This window comes from Sparus aurata, chromosome 5 (genome assembly GCF_900880675.1).
Source record: "Sparus aurata chromosome 5, fSpaAur1.1, whole genome shotgun sequence".
In the NCBI taxonomy this organism is placed as follows: domain Eukaryota; kingdom Metazoa; phylum Chordata; class Actinopteri; order Spariformes; family Sparidae; genus Sparus; species Sparus aurata.
Window position 1 is genome coordinate 25910385 of NC_044191.1, and position 17349 is coordinate 25927733.

The 17349-nt window shown below is 44.0% G+C and overlaps 1 protein-coding gene across 3 annotated transcripts; it reads right to left on the bottom strand.

Moving 5' to 3' along the window:
• Window positions 1–497: 497 nt before the first annotated feature.
• Window positions 498–16330, bottom strand: LOC115582353 (LHFPL tetraspan subfamily member 2a protein-like). Of its 3 annotated transcripts, none has more exons than XM_030418305.1 (3): window positions 16046–16330; window positions 3127–3792; window positions 498–2086 (listed from the first exon to the last, which is right to left on the bottom strand). In XM_030418305.1, the coding sequence occupies exons 2-3, from the start codon at window positions 3536–3538 to the stop codon at window positions 1830–1832; spliced, it is 669 nt and encodes a 222-aa protein (XP_030274165.1). In that variant the 5' UTR covers window positions 3539–3792; window positions 16046–16330; the 3' UTR covers window positions 498–1829. The 3 variants fall into 3 exon arrangements, with proteins under 3 accessions (XP_030274165.1, XP_030274163.1, XP_030274164.1); XM_030418303.1 differs by having other exon boundaries at window positions 16111–16328; XM_030418304.1 differs by having other exon boundaries at window positions 15986–16094.
• Between the last annotated feature and the right edge of the window lie 1019 nt (window positions 16331–17349).

A 17349-nucleotide genomic window follows, 5' to 3' on the forward strand; every position in this document is an offset into this window, starting at 1 on the left:
GCAGTTATTAATCTTACATCGCCAGAAATAGATGCATGACCTCATCACTGTGCAGTCTGCAATATCTGAGCTTAAAATTTTCAAATAGTTTTAAAAAATACATTGTATCTTTCTTTAACTCGCTTCCAGAACAAATGCAAGTACTAGATAGATCAAGATCTTTAGACACAAGGCAGTTGTTGTCAGGGGCATCCTGAATCAGAAATGAATGTTCCCTGTAGGATCGGTGGTTTAAGCCCACAGTTCCAAGCCTTTTTGGCATGTGGCGATCAAAAAATGAAGCAAAGTGTACTCATGGCTGCTTGTCACAGTTTGTATTATAAAGGAGGTGCAAGTAGTTCAACCAAGAACCCAACTTTCTGTGCAACCCATGCTGGTTCAGCGCACTTTCTACTTTCCGTCTCTAGGTGTCAGCGTTTCCCCAAGCCGTTTGGGTTCGACAGGAGAGGAACACTGAAGTCGCACATGAGAATCAAATAATCCTTCTCACACACAGATTTACTAAAGAAGGCCTGTTTTATTAGAATACAAAGCACAGACTGTATCTCTCCTCACACACATTAACCTCTCACACATGCGGCATCAAACACACGGTGCCACAGATGCTGTTACTCTTTTTGTTAATGTAACAAAAACAGCTGGACAGACAACATAACTTAAGCACAGACAGACTAGGAATGCTTTTTTTTTGTTTCATACAAATCCATGTCATGATTTCACTCTTCAGTCTCATCCGCTCAGTCCACTCAATCTCGCAGCATACACACACACTCATAAGGTTGAACTATTGCACGTCTCATCTACAAATGAATAAACGCAATCACGCGATGTTACATTTACCGCAACTGTTGGAGAACAAATGAAAACAAGTGAGCAAAAAAAAATATGTAGCAATGTGAAATGAATCAAGTGCAAGAGACAGTATCGACGGTAATAGACGGTACAGGGTTACTCCAAATGTACCAAACAAACAAAAAGAAAAGTGTAAAAAGAAATGTCCAAAGCAGCACACAGGAATATTTACTCACTTTTTTTTTTTTTTTTTTGAGCTGTGGACTTCACAAAGCTAGATCTTGTCTGCATGGTGTGCCGTAAGGTGAGTCGTGATAAGGCGGCCTGCTTTATCTCGCAGTGAACAAACATCCCCCTTCATGAAAGCGCACCATATGGCAAAGTCTCTGCAAACACTCCGCCGGTTAATAAGCTGCAATAGACCCACAAAACAATCCATTTAACGGGAGGAACTCCCTTTAAAGTGAACAATCCCTTAAGTGGCATGTTTAAAAGGTAGCCGTCCTGCTGCGAATCAAAGCATGGGGACATTTAGAAAAACACACACCGAACACATGCAAGCTGTTACTGGGTGTTTTTAGAGGGGCCGCATCTGCGAGCGTTCAGTGGTTTTGTTGAGGATTTGCAGGTGAACCGTGTGAATGAACATTACAGCCCTACACACTGTTTTACTGGCAGTGTTTAACCTGTCCACAATAGCACTAACGACATATCCACTACCACTTTTTATTAACTAATCTCCTGCTATTTCAATACAGTGGTTAACGGCAAGAATCATTACAAAAATAAACAGTATCTTGGTCAAAAAAAAAAAAGTAGTGGATAAATGTACAGGTAATGTTCCTTAACCTGAAGCCTGAACCGTTCGTCTTGGTATCGCCATGTAGGCCTCAGCTTGTTTCAAAAGAGAGCACCATGCCTAGCAATAAAAAAACCTGTTACCACGAATTCTAGCTTTTCAACAATCAGCTGATTTTATGCAGGTTATGTACAGGTGTCCATATGTTTCCTGGAGTTTCCCCGAGGTTTCTGAAGGCTCAGAGCAGGCAAATCAGACTCTTCCCCTCCTCGATTTCCTCCTGAACCTTATCGCTCGAGGTGGCGATCTCGGCCTGTGCGGACAAAACAGCACACAGGAAGCTCGCCAGCGTCCCGCCGATCGCCGCGTAGAACGCCCAGCCGAGCGAGCACTGTGCCGGCCTGAAGGGCAAGGCCTCGGCGCCGCAGTAGCCGATCACCTTCTCTGAACCCCAGCCAGCAGGGTACAGCATGAGGCCCACCATCAGCAGCAGGCCTGGAGGGAGAGCACACGATGAGACGAGGAGGTTTAGTCATGTACGTGTAAACATCGGGGCTGAAAAGTACAAACAGATCACAGTGCAGCTGGGAACACGGTGACTCAGCTCTGGTGAAGAATACGTCCATTTTTTTCCACTGACAAAGAAAAAAACCCATTCGACCGCCACTACAGTGATGTCACATGATGATGGATTACACACTCGACAGGCATGTTCCATCCAAACACACCTGTGGGAGTCCATTGTTGAGAGACATGTGCAAAAAGACCTGGAGAAGTTTAGTTGGAATATCAAACCTCCAGTTAGGGAAATGTGTGATGGAATGTCACAAGATGCTGCCAACTTGTAAATGCAGATGTTTCAACTTGAAAATCAATAAAACACTGAGAGTCCCTAAAGGCAACATTATACAACATACAGTTATAAGCTTAGATAGAGCTGTTGCCACCATACGCTGTGTTTCACAGATTATTAGCATTAGCTTCTGTAACAAGTGAGGTGAATCTGTTTAAGCTCTTGAATTTAGAAACTGTACCACATATCCATAGTAACAGATTCTACACGCAATAATTATCATAAATACCGGAAGCACATACTGTGGGAAAGTCTGACTTCCTTTCTTTTCAACTGAGAACTTTAAACATGTGGAACCAGAGGAAACAAGTCACATTTATTGTTCTAAATCTTTGTATATAAATTATATGTGATATACTTTTAACTTTTCCAAACAGTTTCATGATTTTATGTTTTTGTTCTTACTTAACAACAACAGGTGATATTAATCTGCTACATGTTGGCAACCAGGTTTTTTGTTTTGGTTTACATTAGTTTAACATCATACATAAAAAAAATTAATCCCTCAGCTGAGGACGACATGTTGGGCTTTAAGAAACACTGATCAACAACATTCGCCACTTTCTGACATATTATAGATCAAACAACTTATCAGCTAATAGTGACATAAAAAATATGGAAACATCAATGTCAAGACATCCACACACGCTTCTTCACACACAGAGAGAGATAGATGTCTCACCTCCGATAGCCTGGAGCAGCCCACAGATGTTGAACAAGCTCTTCTTCATGATGCTCTGGAAGCACAGGCTGAAGATGGAGATGCAGGCCACTCCTCCCAGCACCAACGTCCCGGCTGCCAGAAACAAGATGGCCGCCTGCCAGAAGCCACTGGCCACTTCTCCAAATGTCCCAGCGTAGGGCCCGCAGCTCACCCCCACGCCCCGTTTCCCTATGCGGAGGCAGCGGCTGTAGAGGCCGAGAGACGGCCGGTACTCCCCGGAGTCCACCCCCGCCCCGCTCGTGTTGGAGTCGGACCGAGGGGATCCCAGCAACCAATCAGGGCTCATGAAGGCAATGAGCTCAGCGAAGGCCACCACAATGCTGAGCAGCGTCCACAGCATGGAGCGGCACGTTACAATAACATGGCACATGGTGGTGAGTCTTTCTGATAACTGATGATATAAAATAAAAAAAAAACCTCCTTGAAGCCCTTTAAAGCTCCTGGTATTGGGGAGTTTAAATTCCTTTCCTTACAAAGAGTAAAGTCCAGTAGGTTCCCGGTTCAGATCCAGATGTGAGTGCTGATCTTATCCTCTTCTGAGCAAATGTGTTCCCCTCCTCTGAAGCAAGGTCCAAACGGCTACAACGCACCGAAGCAGCTTCCCTCAGCCATGGTCTTGAAGAGCTACACACACAGAGACACAAGAGGGTCAGAGACACACACAGTTTGTGTACATGAAGTGGGAGTCACTGACGTCCACAAGAGGGAAGAGGAAGAAGTGTCCGAGGGATGGACAGCGACTGGTTTCCCATCCGCCATGACTCATCGGGCCCCCTCGTGTTCGCAGGATGCCCCACAAGAAGTCCAATTTGTTACCACTGTCATCACACAGACCCGTCCTCACCCACCGTCTTCCCACAGAGCGCTACTTCGGATTCACTATCAGCCAGCTGTGACTGTATGAGCAACACTTCCAGATGTCTGTTGGAGGAGTCAACATGAATCACACACACACATCTCAGAGTTCCTACTGTCATCGTTCCACTCACGATAACTTGGCCTTTGTGTGTTTGAATTTATCTGCACAACAACTGGGGCCTTGTGTTTCTTGCCACCGAGCAGCTGTCAGCGCAGATCAATGCAGAGCTCTGTTGCTGCACGCCGCGTCTGACGGCAACACATGCCAGATCCTCACCGCTGTGGCAAGCACACACATGACATGTGCTGGAGCTCCATCACTCACAGCCTGAGCGAGTGCAACGCATTAGAGGGAGTGGTTATTGGCATTATCGGAGCATTTTATGGTGTTATTTTTGATGCTGCGGCAAAAACAAATTAAATGTCTTTTTGAACAGCAATCCAAACTCGATTACAAATAACTTCAAACCTGTGACAGATTTTCAGAGCCGTCAATCCTCTGTATGTATGGGCTGCAGTCAAAGCGATTATGATACTGTTGCTATGTTATGATTTTTAGTTGCTGTGACCACACTGGCCTCGACAGCCACGGTCCCATGGGAGCACGGTGGTTTCTCAGAAGCCTTCTGATGTCATGATCCAGCATTATGATACACTCGGGAAAATATGCGGGATCTGGTTTTCAATACAGTTTGGCCGGATCTGCCGTCTCGGTGGATCTCACTGGTGGAGTCAGGGGGAGAACCTTCGTATCTCTAAGTCTGTGTGTCCTCCCGAACAAGGCTGTGTGAAGTTTAAAGGGTGTATTCACCCAGATTACAAAAACAAGCTTTAACTTACATGGACTTCTGTAAGGGTAGGAGCAACTCCTGGACTCAAACGGAGTTTCTCTTTGGATAAGGATACACATAGACGTGTAAATCAGAAGAAACACCCCGAGGCAGAGACTCCCTGACGAACATGAGTTTGTTTTACAGGTCTAGGTGCTAGGAGTTTGTCTTTCAATATGTATGATATGTTTAACGTATCTCTTGTGGTATCTGGAAATGCAGATAGTGTTGGTTTTATTTGGTCTTGAGGCGTCATCCTCCAAAAAAAGAGGTCAAACGATCTCATTCATGGCGCCTGAAGCATTAATCAGACTGATTTGCCTTTTTTCCCCATTGGATTTCCATTGGATTTGTTCAGCTTTACCACGGTACTTTCAATATTTAACTTTCAAAAACCTTTTTTTAACAACACTCGTCTACAGCATCACCCCAACAGGTATCAGGAATGAAGTTAGGATAAAGTCTGAAGCAACGTTATGTTGAAATTGGTATTTTGTGCGATTTGGCGGCTCCCACAGTTTCAGTGATGGAACCCCCATGGAAAAAAACAGTTGATGGTCGAGGAGAAAAGGACGTTTCAGGAAAAAAATCAGCTCTTATTTTGTCAGACCTTGGGGGAACCGATAAAGTGATCTACCTCATCTACAAACAGGAGAATTCGGGGCTCCAGGAATTTTAATCTTAAACGCCGTTATGAGACCAATCACAAATCCCACAAAGGTTCATGTGTTTTCCTGTCTGGCCTTTAGTCATATTCTGGCTCACTAAATTGGCACTCAGTCATCTACATTTTGAGAGCCCCTGAGCCCGACTACGTGTTGCAAGTGTTGGGATAACTTTGTTTAATTTGGCCCGAACAAATCAGCAGCGAGTGATGCACCCATCACACCGACATCATTATTCAACAGTTTAGTTAAACTCCAAACAATGCATAGCTGTATTGATTTCTTCCGCTTTCGTTGTCATTTTTATATCCACTTCTTGTTGATTTCAGCCATCTTTATAGCCACCGTGTTAGGGTGAGGCCATAAATCCCCCAAAAATAATATGTGGGAACATGAAAGCAAACATTCTTTCATGGCTTTGATAGTGAGATTTTTTTGTTTTTCATATTTTGGGCGAGGCGACTCTTTCCAACTGTCTCCAGTCTGCGTCGGTTATCAGATGAACATAAAAGTGAAGGGAGGCTGTTCCGTCACGTTATCGCCCTAATTCTTACTGAATGTGTCACTTTGTTGGTGATGAAGAGTTCGCTGCACAAACATTCATTAAGAGTTATGAGTCACTGTGATGCCCTCAGGGGGAATAAGTGTGGGGTTAGGTTACACATAACCTCCCCGCCAGCCTCCATTTAGGATGCTAAATCATCCCGCCACATCTGTAAGGAATGAAAACTGATGTTGAATAGTGTCTGATATGATCTGAGTCAGTTTGAGGCAAAACACTTGAGACATTTCCCAGGCCGCAAAATAAGAGAATTATCTCATGCAGCTAAAAAGGGCTGACTGGGTGAACGCAGAAAAACTGGGTCACGATAACAAAGTCACACAGGCATGACAACATCTGAGGCGCAGGTATGAGATGCGAAACACTTAAGATACGGGTGTGATTCAGGTCAGCGGGATTCGGTGGCGTCTGCAGGTCACAGTTGAGTTTTCAAGTAGTTCTGCTGAAGCTGTGAAGGTATGAAGGTTTGAACAAAGGTTTGCTTCGTCTCGAGTTCAACAGCGATGCCTATCTGAAACATTCCCGGGCAAGTTCATCTCCACTTAAAAAGTAGATTCATTCTTTCTCCAATTTTGCATCCTAATTACAGATCATATGAACCCTCAGCCAAAATTCACTGTCTGCATTATAATTACCCAACTCGAATATAAACTGAGGGAGTGAATTTCAGTTACAACCGAGACGGGTCAACTCACAGCGACAGGATAGAGACGCTATGACAACTATTCATTATCAGCCAAAAAGGAAGCGGCAAATATAAACAGGAAGCAAACAGGAAGCAGCAGTGTCTGTGACAGCCTCTGAGGCTTAGTCATACATTGTGAAGATGATCTGAATGTTTATCGTCTGCCAATCTAAACCGTCGACCATGGACACAGGAAGTGTGTGCTGAAGGGGGCTGCAGCGCCCCCTAAAACAAGTCATTATAAAAAACATCAATTGACAATAAGTGTAGTGTGTGATAGGATCTCACTTTCCCACTTTTACATGTAAATACATATATCATTTTTTAACGTAAAAGAAAGTTACATTTACGTGTAACATAAGCCGAATTAACAGGAAGGCCCAAATAATTAAGAATGTATCACAGTGAGCCTTTAACAGTCTGGGGAATTTCCATCCCTCTCCATCTCCTTGCTGTTACTGACTGACCTGTAGCATGTCGGTCTGCTGCTGTACAAAACGTCTCAGACTGTCAATAACTACATGCTTTAAGTAATCCTGTCTGTTCAAATTAATTAAAGCTACATTAATGTTGCGCACTATTTACTACGACTGACTTCCAGCGTCCTTGCCGTCGACCACCACGCAGTGTTTCTGTCAAAAAGTATAAGAGGAATATTTGTATTTGTGACTCTACTGTAGGGAAAAGGCAGAGCGTAGTGTACTTGCAATCAGGTTTAAGGAAGTGTGTTTATGTGTTGGAGAATGGTTTGGGGTGTGCCTCATTCTATTATAGTCCTTGAGGTTGTTCCAGGCACCCTCACAAACCATGGCTCTCCTTATTGTTATCACAGTTTCCATTCTGCAGTGGTTTCACACAACAGCACTCACTCAGTTTGACTCACCGCACAGCTGGTGTTTTAGCACTATTTATAGCAACCGTTATGACACACAAAATGTATGTGATGTAAATGTATATATTCTAAGTGTGCACACTGCATGTATATATAACTGCACCCATGTCAAGTTTTTTTCTTCAGCTACACAAGTTTTGGTTTCTCAGTGCAGTTTGACTCAGCTGATTATAGTCCATCCAGGCTGGGCACGGTGCTCCCTGTTAAGACTACAATGCCCTCAAATTAGCAGCTCTGCCTCTCTAAACTACAGGGATGGGGCCTAAACATACCTTGTCGAGGCAGTCAGCAGGCACCTTCTGTGATCTCGCCCCGGTTCTTACAGGAAATCTCTTCACTCGTACCTCATCATGGCTCCCTGTGGTCGCACTTAAGGCTGCGCTCAGACAGAGACGAGAACTCAAAGGGACTTTTTTCTAGTGGGGTGAAGAGCAAATGATTTTGAGGAAGTGTGCAGTCAGGTTTTATCACCCTTCTTATGTTTTTAAGATGAGACGTTCCAGGAATTACAGATTGATCTGCTAGCACACACTTACTGTGACTTAACGACTCTGCCATGCTAACTTATTCTAACAACCACAATAAGCCTCATTAGCAACTTTTTCACACAGCACCGTCTGGAAAGGTGCCATTAAAAACAGATTAAAAGAGCATATGCTCTCAAAATTTGGCTGTTCTTTCCTCCTGTTTCAATGAAATAAACTCTGCAGTCCTGATATAACTGATGCAACAGCAGCAGCTAGGCTAATCTCTAGAGAAGCCACCATTGTTGTTTTCAAATGCTTCTCTTGCTGGTGCTCACACCTAAACCAAACACGTAGTCTCAGCTTCCAGCTACAGTGTTTCCTACACATATGTGTCTTAATTCAGGGTCTGCATCCTTCGAAGCACCCGGCCTTTGAGGTCCTCGAAGGCAAGTCCTTCAGAGAGACCTTGTTAACCGCGTCAACCATTGTTTAATGGGACGGTCTAGCTTTGGAGCATTTCCTGGTTGCGTCACCAGATGTTTGATCTTTACGTCACGATTTCTGCCCACGAAAATGCAGATCTACGCCACACGATGTCACCATTTTCTCTCTTTCGTCCTTCTTTTTCGGGCGCGCAAAGACTCTTGGGATAATGTGAGGCCACAGAGGATAGTAGCGGTGCATCCTCCAAAAAGAGGGAAAAGAAGGCCGCATTTGTGGGCTGCATTTGGAGGAGCCTTCGAATTGGGACAGCCTTTGCACGGCACTGTGACGTAATTGGCCTCCGAAGGATGCAGAACCTGACTTGAGACACAGCAAGAGACTTCACTTGGACGGGCCACCAAAGTACATCTGGTGACCCATTTTAGCATTTTCTTCTTTTACTTTCCGCGAGAACAACAGCAGCCACAATATGCCCGCGCTCTTCTCCAGAGAGACGCTCTATGATAGTGATGCAACCTCTCCAGATTAATGTAGGCCTACTTATACCGCTGATTTGTACGAACTTGTAGATGCACCTGGTTGTTGCAATGTTGTCTGGTAGCCCCTGGCTACAAATCCCATTCTACATATGTAAGGGAACATGCTTGTTTGGTAACTTTCACATTTCTTCAGTGAATATCAAGTGCAAAAATAACCAATCCCACTAAAATCACGACTCGCATCTGTCAGATTAATTGCAATACACTTTTGTTGCATATTTGTTGCACTGTGATTGCCTGCATGTGTGTGTGTGTGTGTGTGTGTGTGTGTGTGTGTGTGTGTGTGTGTGTGTGTGTGTATGTGTATGTGTGTGTGTGTGTGAAGGTGCAGAAAGGTCACTACATCCTGAAACTGATGAATACTTTCCGTTTGTTTGCTGCTTGCTGAACAGACTTCTGGGAAAGTGCATGAGCAGCACTTCCTTCAAGATTTTTCTGTGTGTTTTCTTCGCGAGCGCTGAGGGAGGAGTATTTTACACTTCACGGCACATGAGACACACAGAATTATGACTTATTCATGACCCGGCGATCAAGGCGCTGTGGGTGAGAGGTCTCTGCCTCCCAGTTGCCTTTCATAGATATGCATCTCCGAACTGTCAGATCTTTCTTACTGCAGCTCTCCATGTGCCCTTGGAGTCACTGTCATGGATATGTATCATCACCAACACTGACAGATCGCCGGGACTTATGCTTCTTTCATGAGTCCTGCATGATGCTGAGTTTGACAGATGATACGGAAGATACGCTGCATCTGCATCTGATCTGGACCGGCTCCTGCTCCGTCCCACACTGCTCTGCTGTCCTGAAACAAACCGAGCCTGCCACACAGGATCCCTACATGCGCATGTAGTGAGGGAGCCGAAGCCAACTTACACACAGCTTTCCAATCCTTCATCCAGCGAGCCAACACGAACAGTCTCCGTGCTGCTCTAAGACAAACTTTTTTAAAGGAAATTTACAAAAAATACAATCCACGGGCCGACAGCCAGCCATGTGGACTGCGAGTTTGGCTGTGAAACTCCGTTGGCCGAGCAGTTTATATGCTTAATAAAAATTTTTACTAATGAAGCGTAACATCAGTTAGAGCCGAGGCCTTTAAAAGCTCCAGACAAAGAAGGCATATATGGGTCAGTCAGTGCACCGTTAGTTACAGGAGGTCGCTGAGTAGTAAATCTAGAGTAATTGGTCTGAGATATCAGCAAAGACTCTGGTAGCATGCCAAGCTGCTGAGGTAATGAGTGCTGGCCACTGTTGTAGAGGGCACAAGTGAATGAGGACTGAAGGTGGGTGGTGGAGAGATCTAAAGTACTGTTGACCCAGATTGGGCTTTAAAGGGGAGGTTAGACACAGCCGGTGATAGTTTTCAGGAAATAAGTCCATTCATGGGCATGAATTTACTGCCTTGTGCCCTTGTTGAAAACAGAAATAAAAACAGATTACAATCATTTGCAACAGTTGTTCGAAGTGTTCCTAGGCCGATGTAGTAATCATTCATGTTTTACAAACTGGTGAACTTCACCCCATCCTTGCTTGTGAGGCCTGACACCATCACCTATATAGAACCTGTTAACCTGTGGAATGTTCCAAACAGGTGCTTTTTGATCACTCAGCAACATTTTTTCAGTCTTTTGTCGCTCCTGTCCAAACTTCTTTGAAACGTGTTGCCGGCATTAAATTCAGAATAAGCATATGTTTACAAAAATCTATAAAATTTAAGAGGCTGGGGTGAGGTATCATAAAATATAAATGATTACATGAGACATAGGTGTCTCATGTAATCATGTAAACTAGGGTTTTTCCTGGATTCCTCAAGACAGCCAGTCACCAGCACTATTAGATCTTGCTGCATGCTTATTGGCTCACTGATGTTGATAAGATGAGTATTTAAATTTGGTATCAACAAGACATTTTTGAATACTCAGTAGTATCAAGGCAATCCGGTCAGTGCCATAACAGTATTAAACTTTAACACCCAGCCCAAGATGAGGTTAAACATTAAATATATGAACTTTTTTGGAATGAGGGTTGTAAAAAATGATGAGAGAGGACAGGAACACTTTTGTTTCCCCATAATGGCCATGAGCTCGTCCCTGTTTAGAAAAGGCATATTTCAGCTGGTGGATCACCCACCCAGATCAGATGACCCCCCCAGTTGATCTGGGCCGGGAGGACTCCATTAGCTCATTTTTTCTTAACTCACAGATCCTGAACCAGAAACCTCAAACCAAGGCAATCTGTTCCCTAAGCTGCTGCGTCTGGTCTGGTCATGCATCTGGACCTGCCAGGAGGAAGGCCCTCAAACCAAAAACCACACAAGAGGCTGTTTCACCCTCCTCGGGGCTCCACAGCAACTCAAACAAAATGTGGACAGTGACGAAATCACTGGCCATTATTGAGGGTCTCATTTCCGTCCCAAGAATCAGGAAAATGTTTTTTTTTTTAAAAACCCACAAGAGATATGTAACTAGTATGATACTAGTCGGAGTGGGGCAGGACCAAACATATCCCTCTCTCATGAAAGAATGCAAGCAGCTGAGCTCGAGGTGATGTGAGAGCGAATGAAGCAATGTAGCTTGAACACTGAACGTACACCACCCACACGCTGGGAAAGATATCACACCCTCCACTCTCTATTACCCAACCAATTTTATATTGATTTTCAAGTCTTCATTCTCATTGCTCTATCAAGACTCTGTCGTGTCATGGCAGGGAAGATGATATAAGAACAGCAGGCAAGCTGTAACATTAGCCCGAATGGAGACACCCATGCCCTGCAGTGATGACTCGTAAATTTTCATCACAGCTCGTTTGTATCTACTCAACAGCGACAGATCAACGCCGTGTTTTTTGCCCCCAGCAGTCTGAGAGGGCAGCTTTGGGAACTTGTGAAACCCAAACCAGGTGGAGAGAACAACACCTTCCAAACACATACAAAAAAAAGAGATATGAGACAGGCTGCGCTAATGAGTTGAACATTATGGCTCTCTTTGATTCTCACACCTAAACCTGTAGCCTCGGGCTGAGCAAACATCCACCTGCTCTCACAGCGCGCTCCATGATACAGAGGACGGATAGCGAAAGAGTGAGTCACGCAAAAACACACAGAGCACCAAAGATAACGAGCACAAAGACGGGTTTCTTTGGTTTCCGCGAAACTTTCTCAATCCTCCCAGATATTATGAAACAAGCCGAGCCGCTCTCTTCAAGAACTCCTCCTTGCTAACCATAACCATGTGAACCGCCGCTTTTGTAGCCCCTCCATAAACAGCGAATGAAAGAGCTGCAATGAGAGGAAAATGTTTCCCATGAATAGGCATTACCACAACTTCTGTCTAATAAGTCCAGCCAGTGAGTGATGGTGGCCATCAAATGCATGTTTAGAGCTCCAGAGTTAGTGTGGATTTATTTTACAGACCCAGATTAAACAGTACAAAACAATTCAAGCTGTAAAAAGCCATTAAAACGCTTTCCCCCCATGACTGGGTACGAAGACCAAGGACATGCCAGCACTTCTAGCTTTCAAGTTCGACCAGGGGGGCCTGAGGTTTCGATGACAATGAGAGGCCCCAAAATGTAAACAACAAGTCAACAGCGAGGAGCCCTCCAACAGTGTGCAGAAAACAATACTTCACTTTGGCGACACACAAACACAAAAACAAATGCACACCCATAAACTGCAAGAGGTGCCAGCCTGTGCTCACTCATCCAGGGTGTAATTGCATCAAAACGCATGACTTCCCCAGAGGAAAGTATTGGCCAAGCTCATTTGTGTGCGTGTGTGTGTGTGTGCATGTGCCAAAAAAAAAGCCTGAATGAAGAAAAAACAGCCCTCTTCGTCTGCAGCGGCTCAACTCAACAAAGGCTGCACAAAGACGTGCCGACACCGGCCCCCCTCACTCACTCTTCAGCTCTCAAAGAAATGCCACCGTCGGCCCAGAATGCACTCCCTCATTCTTGAAGAACAGGCCGCTGTGGCCCCTAACCTATTCAATCTGTGCAGCGCTCCGGCCCCCTCACTCCCCGCGCTGACTCTGCGGAGGCCCCACAGTTCGTGACGCACAAAGCCCCTCAGTGACCCTCACATTTCACTTGCACAAAGACAGGCATGACACGGCCTCGCTCTGCTCCCTCGTCACTTCTTCGGACGTCTCGTTTGTTTAAAAAAAAAAGATGATGGATGCGCAAAAACAAACTTCTCTTCTCTTTTCCTCCTTCGCTGTGCCTTCTTAAGGAGATGTTTGAAGGAACTCCTGGGTGTTTGCTGCATGTTAACTCGTTTTACTTTATATGTTACATCATTGTTTGGATTGGTTTAGATTTATAACTTCCAAGCAGCTGCTGATTTGAACTCTTTCCCCATCTACAATTTGAAAATGTGCAGAAACATATTTGTAATATATGTAATCCCTCTAAACAAACACTTTTCATGTTTATGTTACTATAGAAGAGTGCTACATCTGTGATCAGACACAAAATCTTGTTGTTAACACATTCACAGATGTTCCCCTATCTGAGATGAACATCTGCTGCATTAACAATTTTCTCTGGCAGACAAATTGCATTTAAACACCCATAGTGGGGGGGGGGGAAATGCTGAAAAATAGAAACTTTCTTGCAGTAAATGAGCACTTCACTGATTCTACATCAGAAGATCAGTTTAGTTGGCATGGGAAATACTACTTTGCCTGTGAGAACAGTTGGATAGAGAACTTTAGGATCCAGCTGTGCGGTGGCTGCCTCTAAAGCTTTCCATGAAAGATATTTTACAATTGGCAAGCACATTTCAGCTCTCTGGTGAGTCCAATGGTTTACTAGAAGGTGTAGAACATATTCAAAAAAAAACCTGTAAACCTATGGTAGTCAGCAACTGTTTAAAAAAAAATGGAAATGAGTAGCTAACATCATGACATATAAATGCCAATTTCATGTTTTTTTGTATTCTTTGAGGATGTTTTTCTACTAATCTGACTCATAAATCCCTGAATTTCATCCTAGACTAATAACTTCCAATGACGTTCAAAAACACGTGGTAGGCAAAGGTGATTTGTTCTATTCCACGCGCAACCCCCAAAGGACACCTCATATGGGTGACATTTCTCATGCCACAATTTCATTTTATCCATCTTTCTTCCCTTCCAACAACAATTGTGTTTTTATAACTGTGTGCTAACGTAATTAACAAATACACTTTTAAATCTTATGCCGCGGGTTAACGGCCTGACAAAGCGGGTTAACGGTCAGCTGGCGGGCATTGTTGTTGGAGTTGGCACTGGACCGCCGTCGCTGGCGTCGTTTTTGGCCCATTGAGCATGTAGGATCAGTGGCGGCTCGTCTGTGAGAGAAATCACTGTGCGGGAGACAAAAAAACGGAAAAAGAAAGGGAAAGCCCCTTGAGCCTGTCGCTGTAGTGTCCATGATTTCACCCGTCTGGCACAGCGTCTCCTGACTTTTCTCCACTAGCGCCATTTGAACGTTTTATCTGAAATACCCTAAATCAGAAGCTGCTTCATTAGCGAGAGTGGTGTCAAAATCAGACGCTTTATCATAAAAACGGTTCATATTTGGTGGAGGGGTTTTTCAGTTCATGCAGTGGCAGATCGTACAAGCTTGTTGGACACCAGCTGTATTCTTAGCAGTGTACTGAGTGCAGCTTTTGGCCGAGGCACAGCGGACACGAGGCCACTTTTTAAAAGAAATATCAACAAAATGCGAAGAAATAACAACTCTGATGCAACGTCAAAGATGTCTGTGTATAGTTTGCAGCCATTATCCGCTGATGTTAGCATGCTAAGAGGCTAGCCCTGGCCCACCCTGTGTTGTAACACCACTCCGAGCTCCCAATCTGGACCGTTAGCTGCATGGCTAACTGAGCTAACTAGCCAAAGGCAGCTATGTTAGCAGTGATTACTTGATGGCCTGAGACAGGTTGCCAATTCTTACATACTGCACCTTTAAAGAGGAGGCGACTGCACAGGATGAAATCAAAAGAAAAAGAAGAAGAAGAAGCAGTCACCAGTTTCTCTACCGTCGGTATATAACCTCAGTAGATCCATGTGACGTACAGAAACCACGACCCGCAACTTCTTTTTTTCTATCTTTGCCCTCACATCACATTGCTCAATCCATCGACATGAAACAAGTTCGCACCTGTCATTCTGAAAGCTGTCAAAACTCATTCTGGGAAGAGTATGCAGGTCAGGGCAGTCACACTGAAGTTACAGCCTGATTGCATCATAAATTAAAGTCCTGGACTTTTGATTTGTAAAAGTTTCTGACGGGTCACTCATTCATTCGTTTAAGACACAGGCCCCGAGAAACTTCCTCTTTCCATCACCTCACTGCAGTTTGTCCTTGAACTGGGCTAGGATAAACACTGAGCGTTTTCCTGGTTTTGTTTAGTTTACCATGGAGCACCACTTCCCCTCTCGGCGCAGTGTGCACCAGGGGCGAGAGCTCCATGGGTGGCTCTCACACAGGGCCGGACCTCCTCCTCCTCCTCCCCTGCACTTCCAAGGACTGAGTGAGGTTGTGGGTGGAAAGAGAAGAAGAGGGGGGAAGAAAAAAAAGAACCTGAGTGGGTGAACCTAAGTGTGTGAAAGACAGGTTGGGAAATAAAAACAAAACAAAACCAAAGAGGTGCTTTATAATTAGAAATATGAGGTGTGCTCTGATGCCCAGCTGCTGCCAGATGTTGTACCTGGACTCACACAGTGGTCAGAGGATGCACAGGAAACTGAAAAATCAGAATTCAGACTGTCTTCAGGACGATTTCAGTGATGCATGCAAACTGCAACAGCTGCCAGTAAACACTCCAACAACAAAACACACACAATTTAAACTCAGGTGCCTGAGAGAGAAGATGAGCTCTTACTCACAGTCAGCGTCAGTCTGAACAACAACTTCCTATATGACACTTGGAGCAGCAGGAGTCATACCTGCCAGCCGAACAGGAGCTACACCAGCCACATGTCGCCTCTGTGTCTCTGTGTCTTCTACTTACAGGAAGTCACAGTGTGGAGCTCTCTCAGGTTGAAGCTTTGTTTTCGTTGTTTCAGCGCTGGGTTGTGTTGTTCCTCCCCGGCGGCGCAGCACTGTTGCTTTTCCCGGATTCATTCACCGACAGTCCGCTGCCTTTTCTTCGGAAAAGCTCCACTCTCTTCCCCTTCTACTTCACATAGAGCCATCCCACTTCTCCCTGACGTCGTCCTTTCTCCTCCTTTCTCTCTCTCTCTCTCTCTCTCTCCTCCCTCCCTCCCCCCGGTTCCCCTCCCCCACCCCGTCTGTCGAACAAGAGGAAAAGTTGCACAGATGATGATGATGATCATGATGATGAGTTCCTGGAGTCTCTCTTCTCAGAAACTTCTCGAGCTGATTTATTCCTCCAGTTGCTCCTCGCCTGAGTATCTTTTTTTTTTTTTTTTTTTTTTTTGATAAATCACAACTCTCCCTTTCAGTTTGACTCAGAGGTGTTGAAATACGGACCTATGTTTTAATATGAAATGAATTAATATCTACAGCGAGTTATAGAATACAATGACTAATAACTACGGATGTCAATGATTAATCGATTAATCACCGTTTAACCAATTAAAAGTGTCTTAATCGACAACAAGAGATGGGCAAGTAGTATCTTACAATAACAGATTACAGATGCTTATTTTTCAGATATATCCGACTAAACAGAAAATGCTGGTGAGAGAAAATTGATTTGATTAGAATACAAGTCATTTGTCATTTGAAAATACATAAAGACTTTTTACACAAACTGATATCACATTTATTCACTTCAGTGTTGATCGGATTTTGTTGCCGGTTGTTGAACAGCGACAGACGGGAGCGCTGCGATTAAAATTAAGTAATTTTTTTGTGTTATTGCATTGAAAATTCGACAACTTTATGATTACTTTATCTGTTCTTTTACCTCATAATGTAGCCGACACCAGACATAGATCATGTCAGGGGTTCCACATATTTATGATGAACCGTTAATCAATTGTTAAGGCGCGCGACTATCGATTAAAGAAGTCACTTCAAATTTGCATCCCTACTTATAACCAACGTCAATATGAATAACTCTACATATAATAATAATAATAATGATAATAAAGTGGCGTGAGCATAATTACATCACCAGTTACATTGCAAATTGAGATTATTAATACATAATTCTGTAATCAGAATAAAATATAATAATATAATACAAAATAACTATCATATTTATAAATACAAACCAGACATG

Coding starts and splice junctions, on each gene's coding strand:
- LOC115582353 (XM_030418305.1), bottom strand. CDS start 3,538: ATGTGCCATGTTATTGTAACGTGCCGCTCCATGCTGTGGACGCTGCTC. Junction 2,087..3,126: donor GCTGCTCCAGGCTATCGGAG/GTGAGACATCTA, acceptor CTCTCCCTCCAG/GCCTGCTGCTGATGGTGGGC.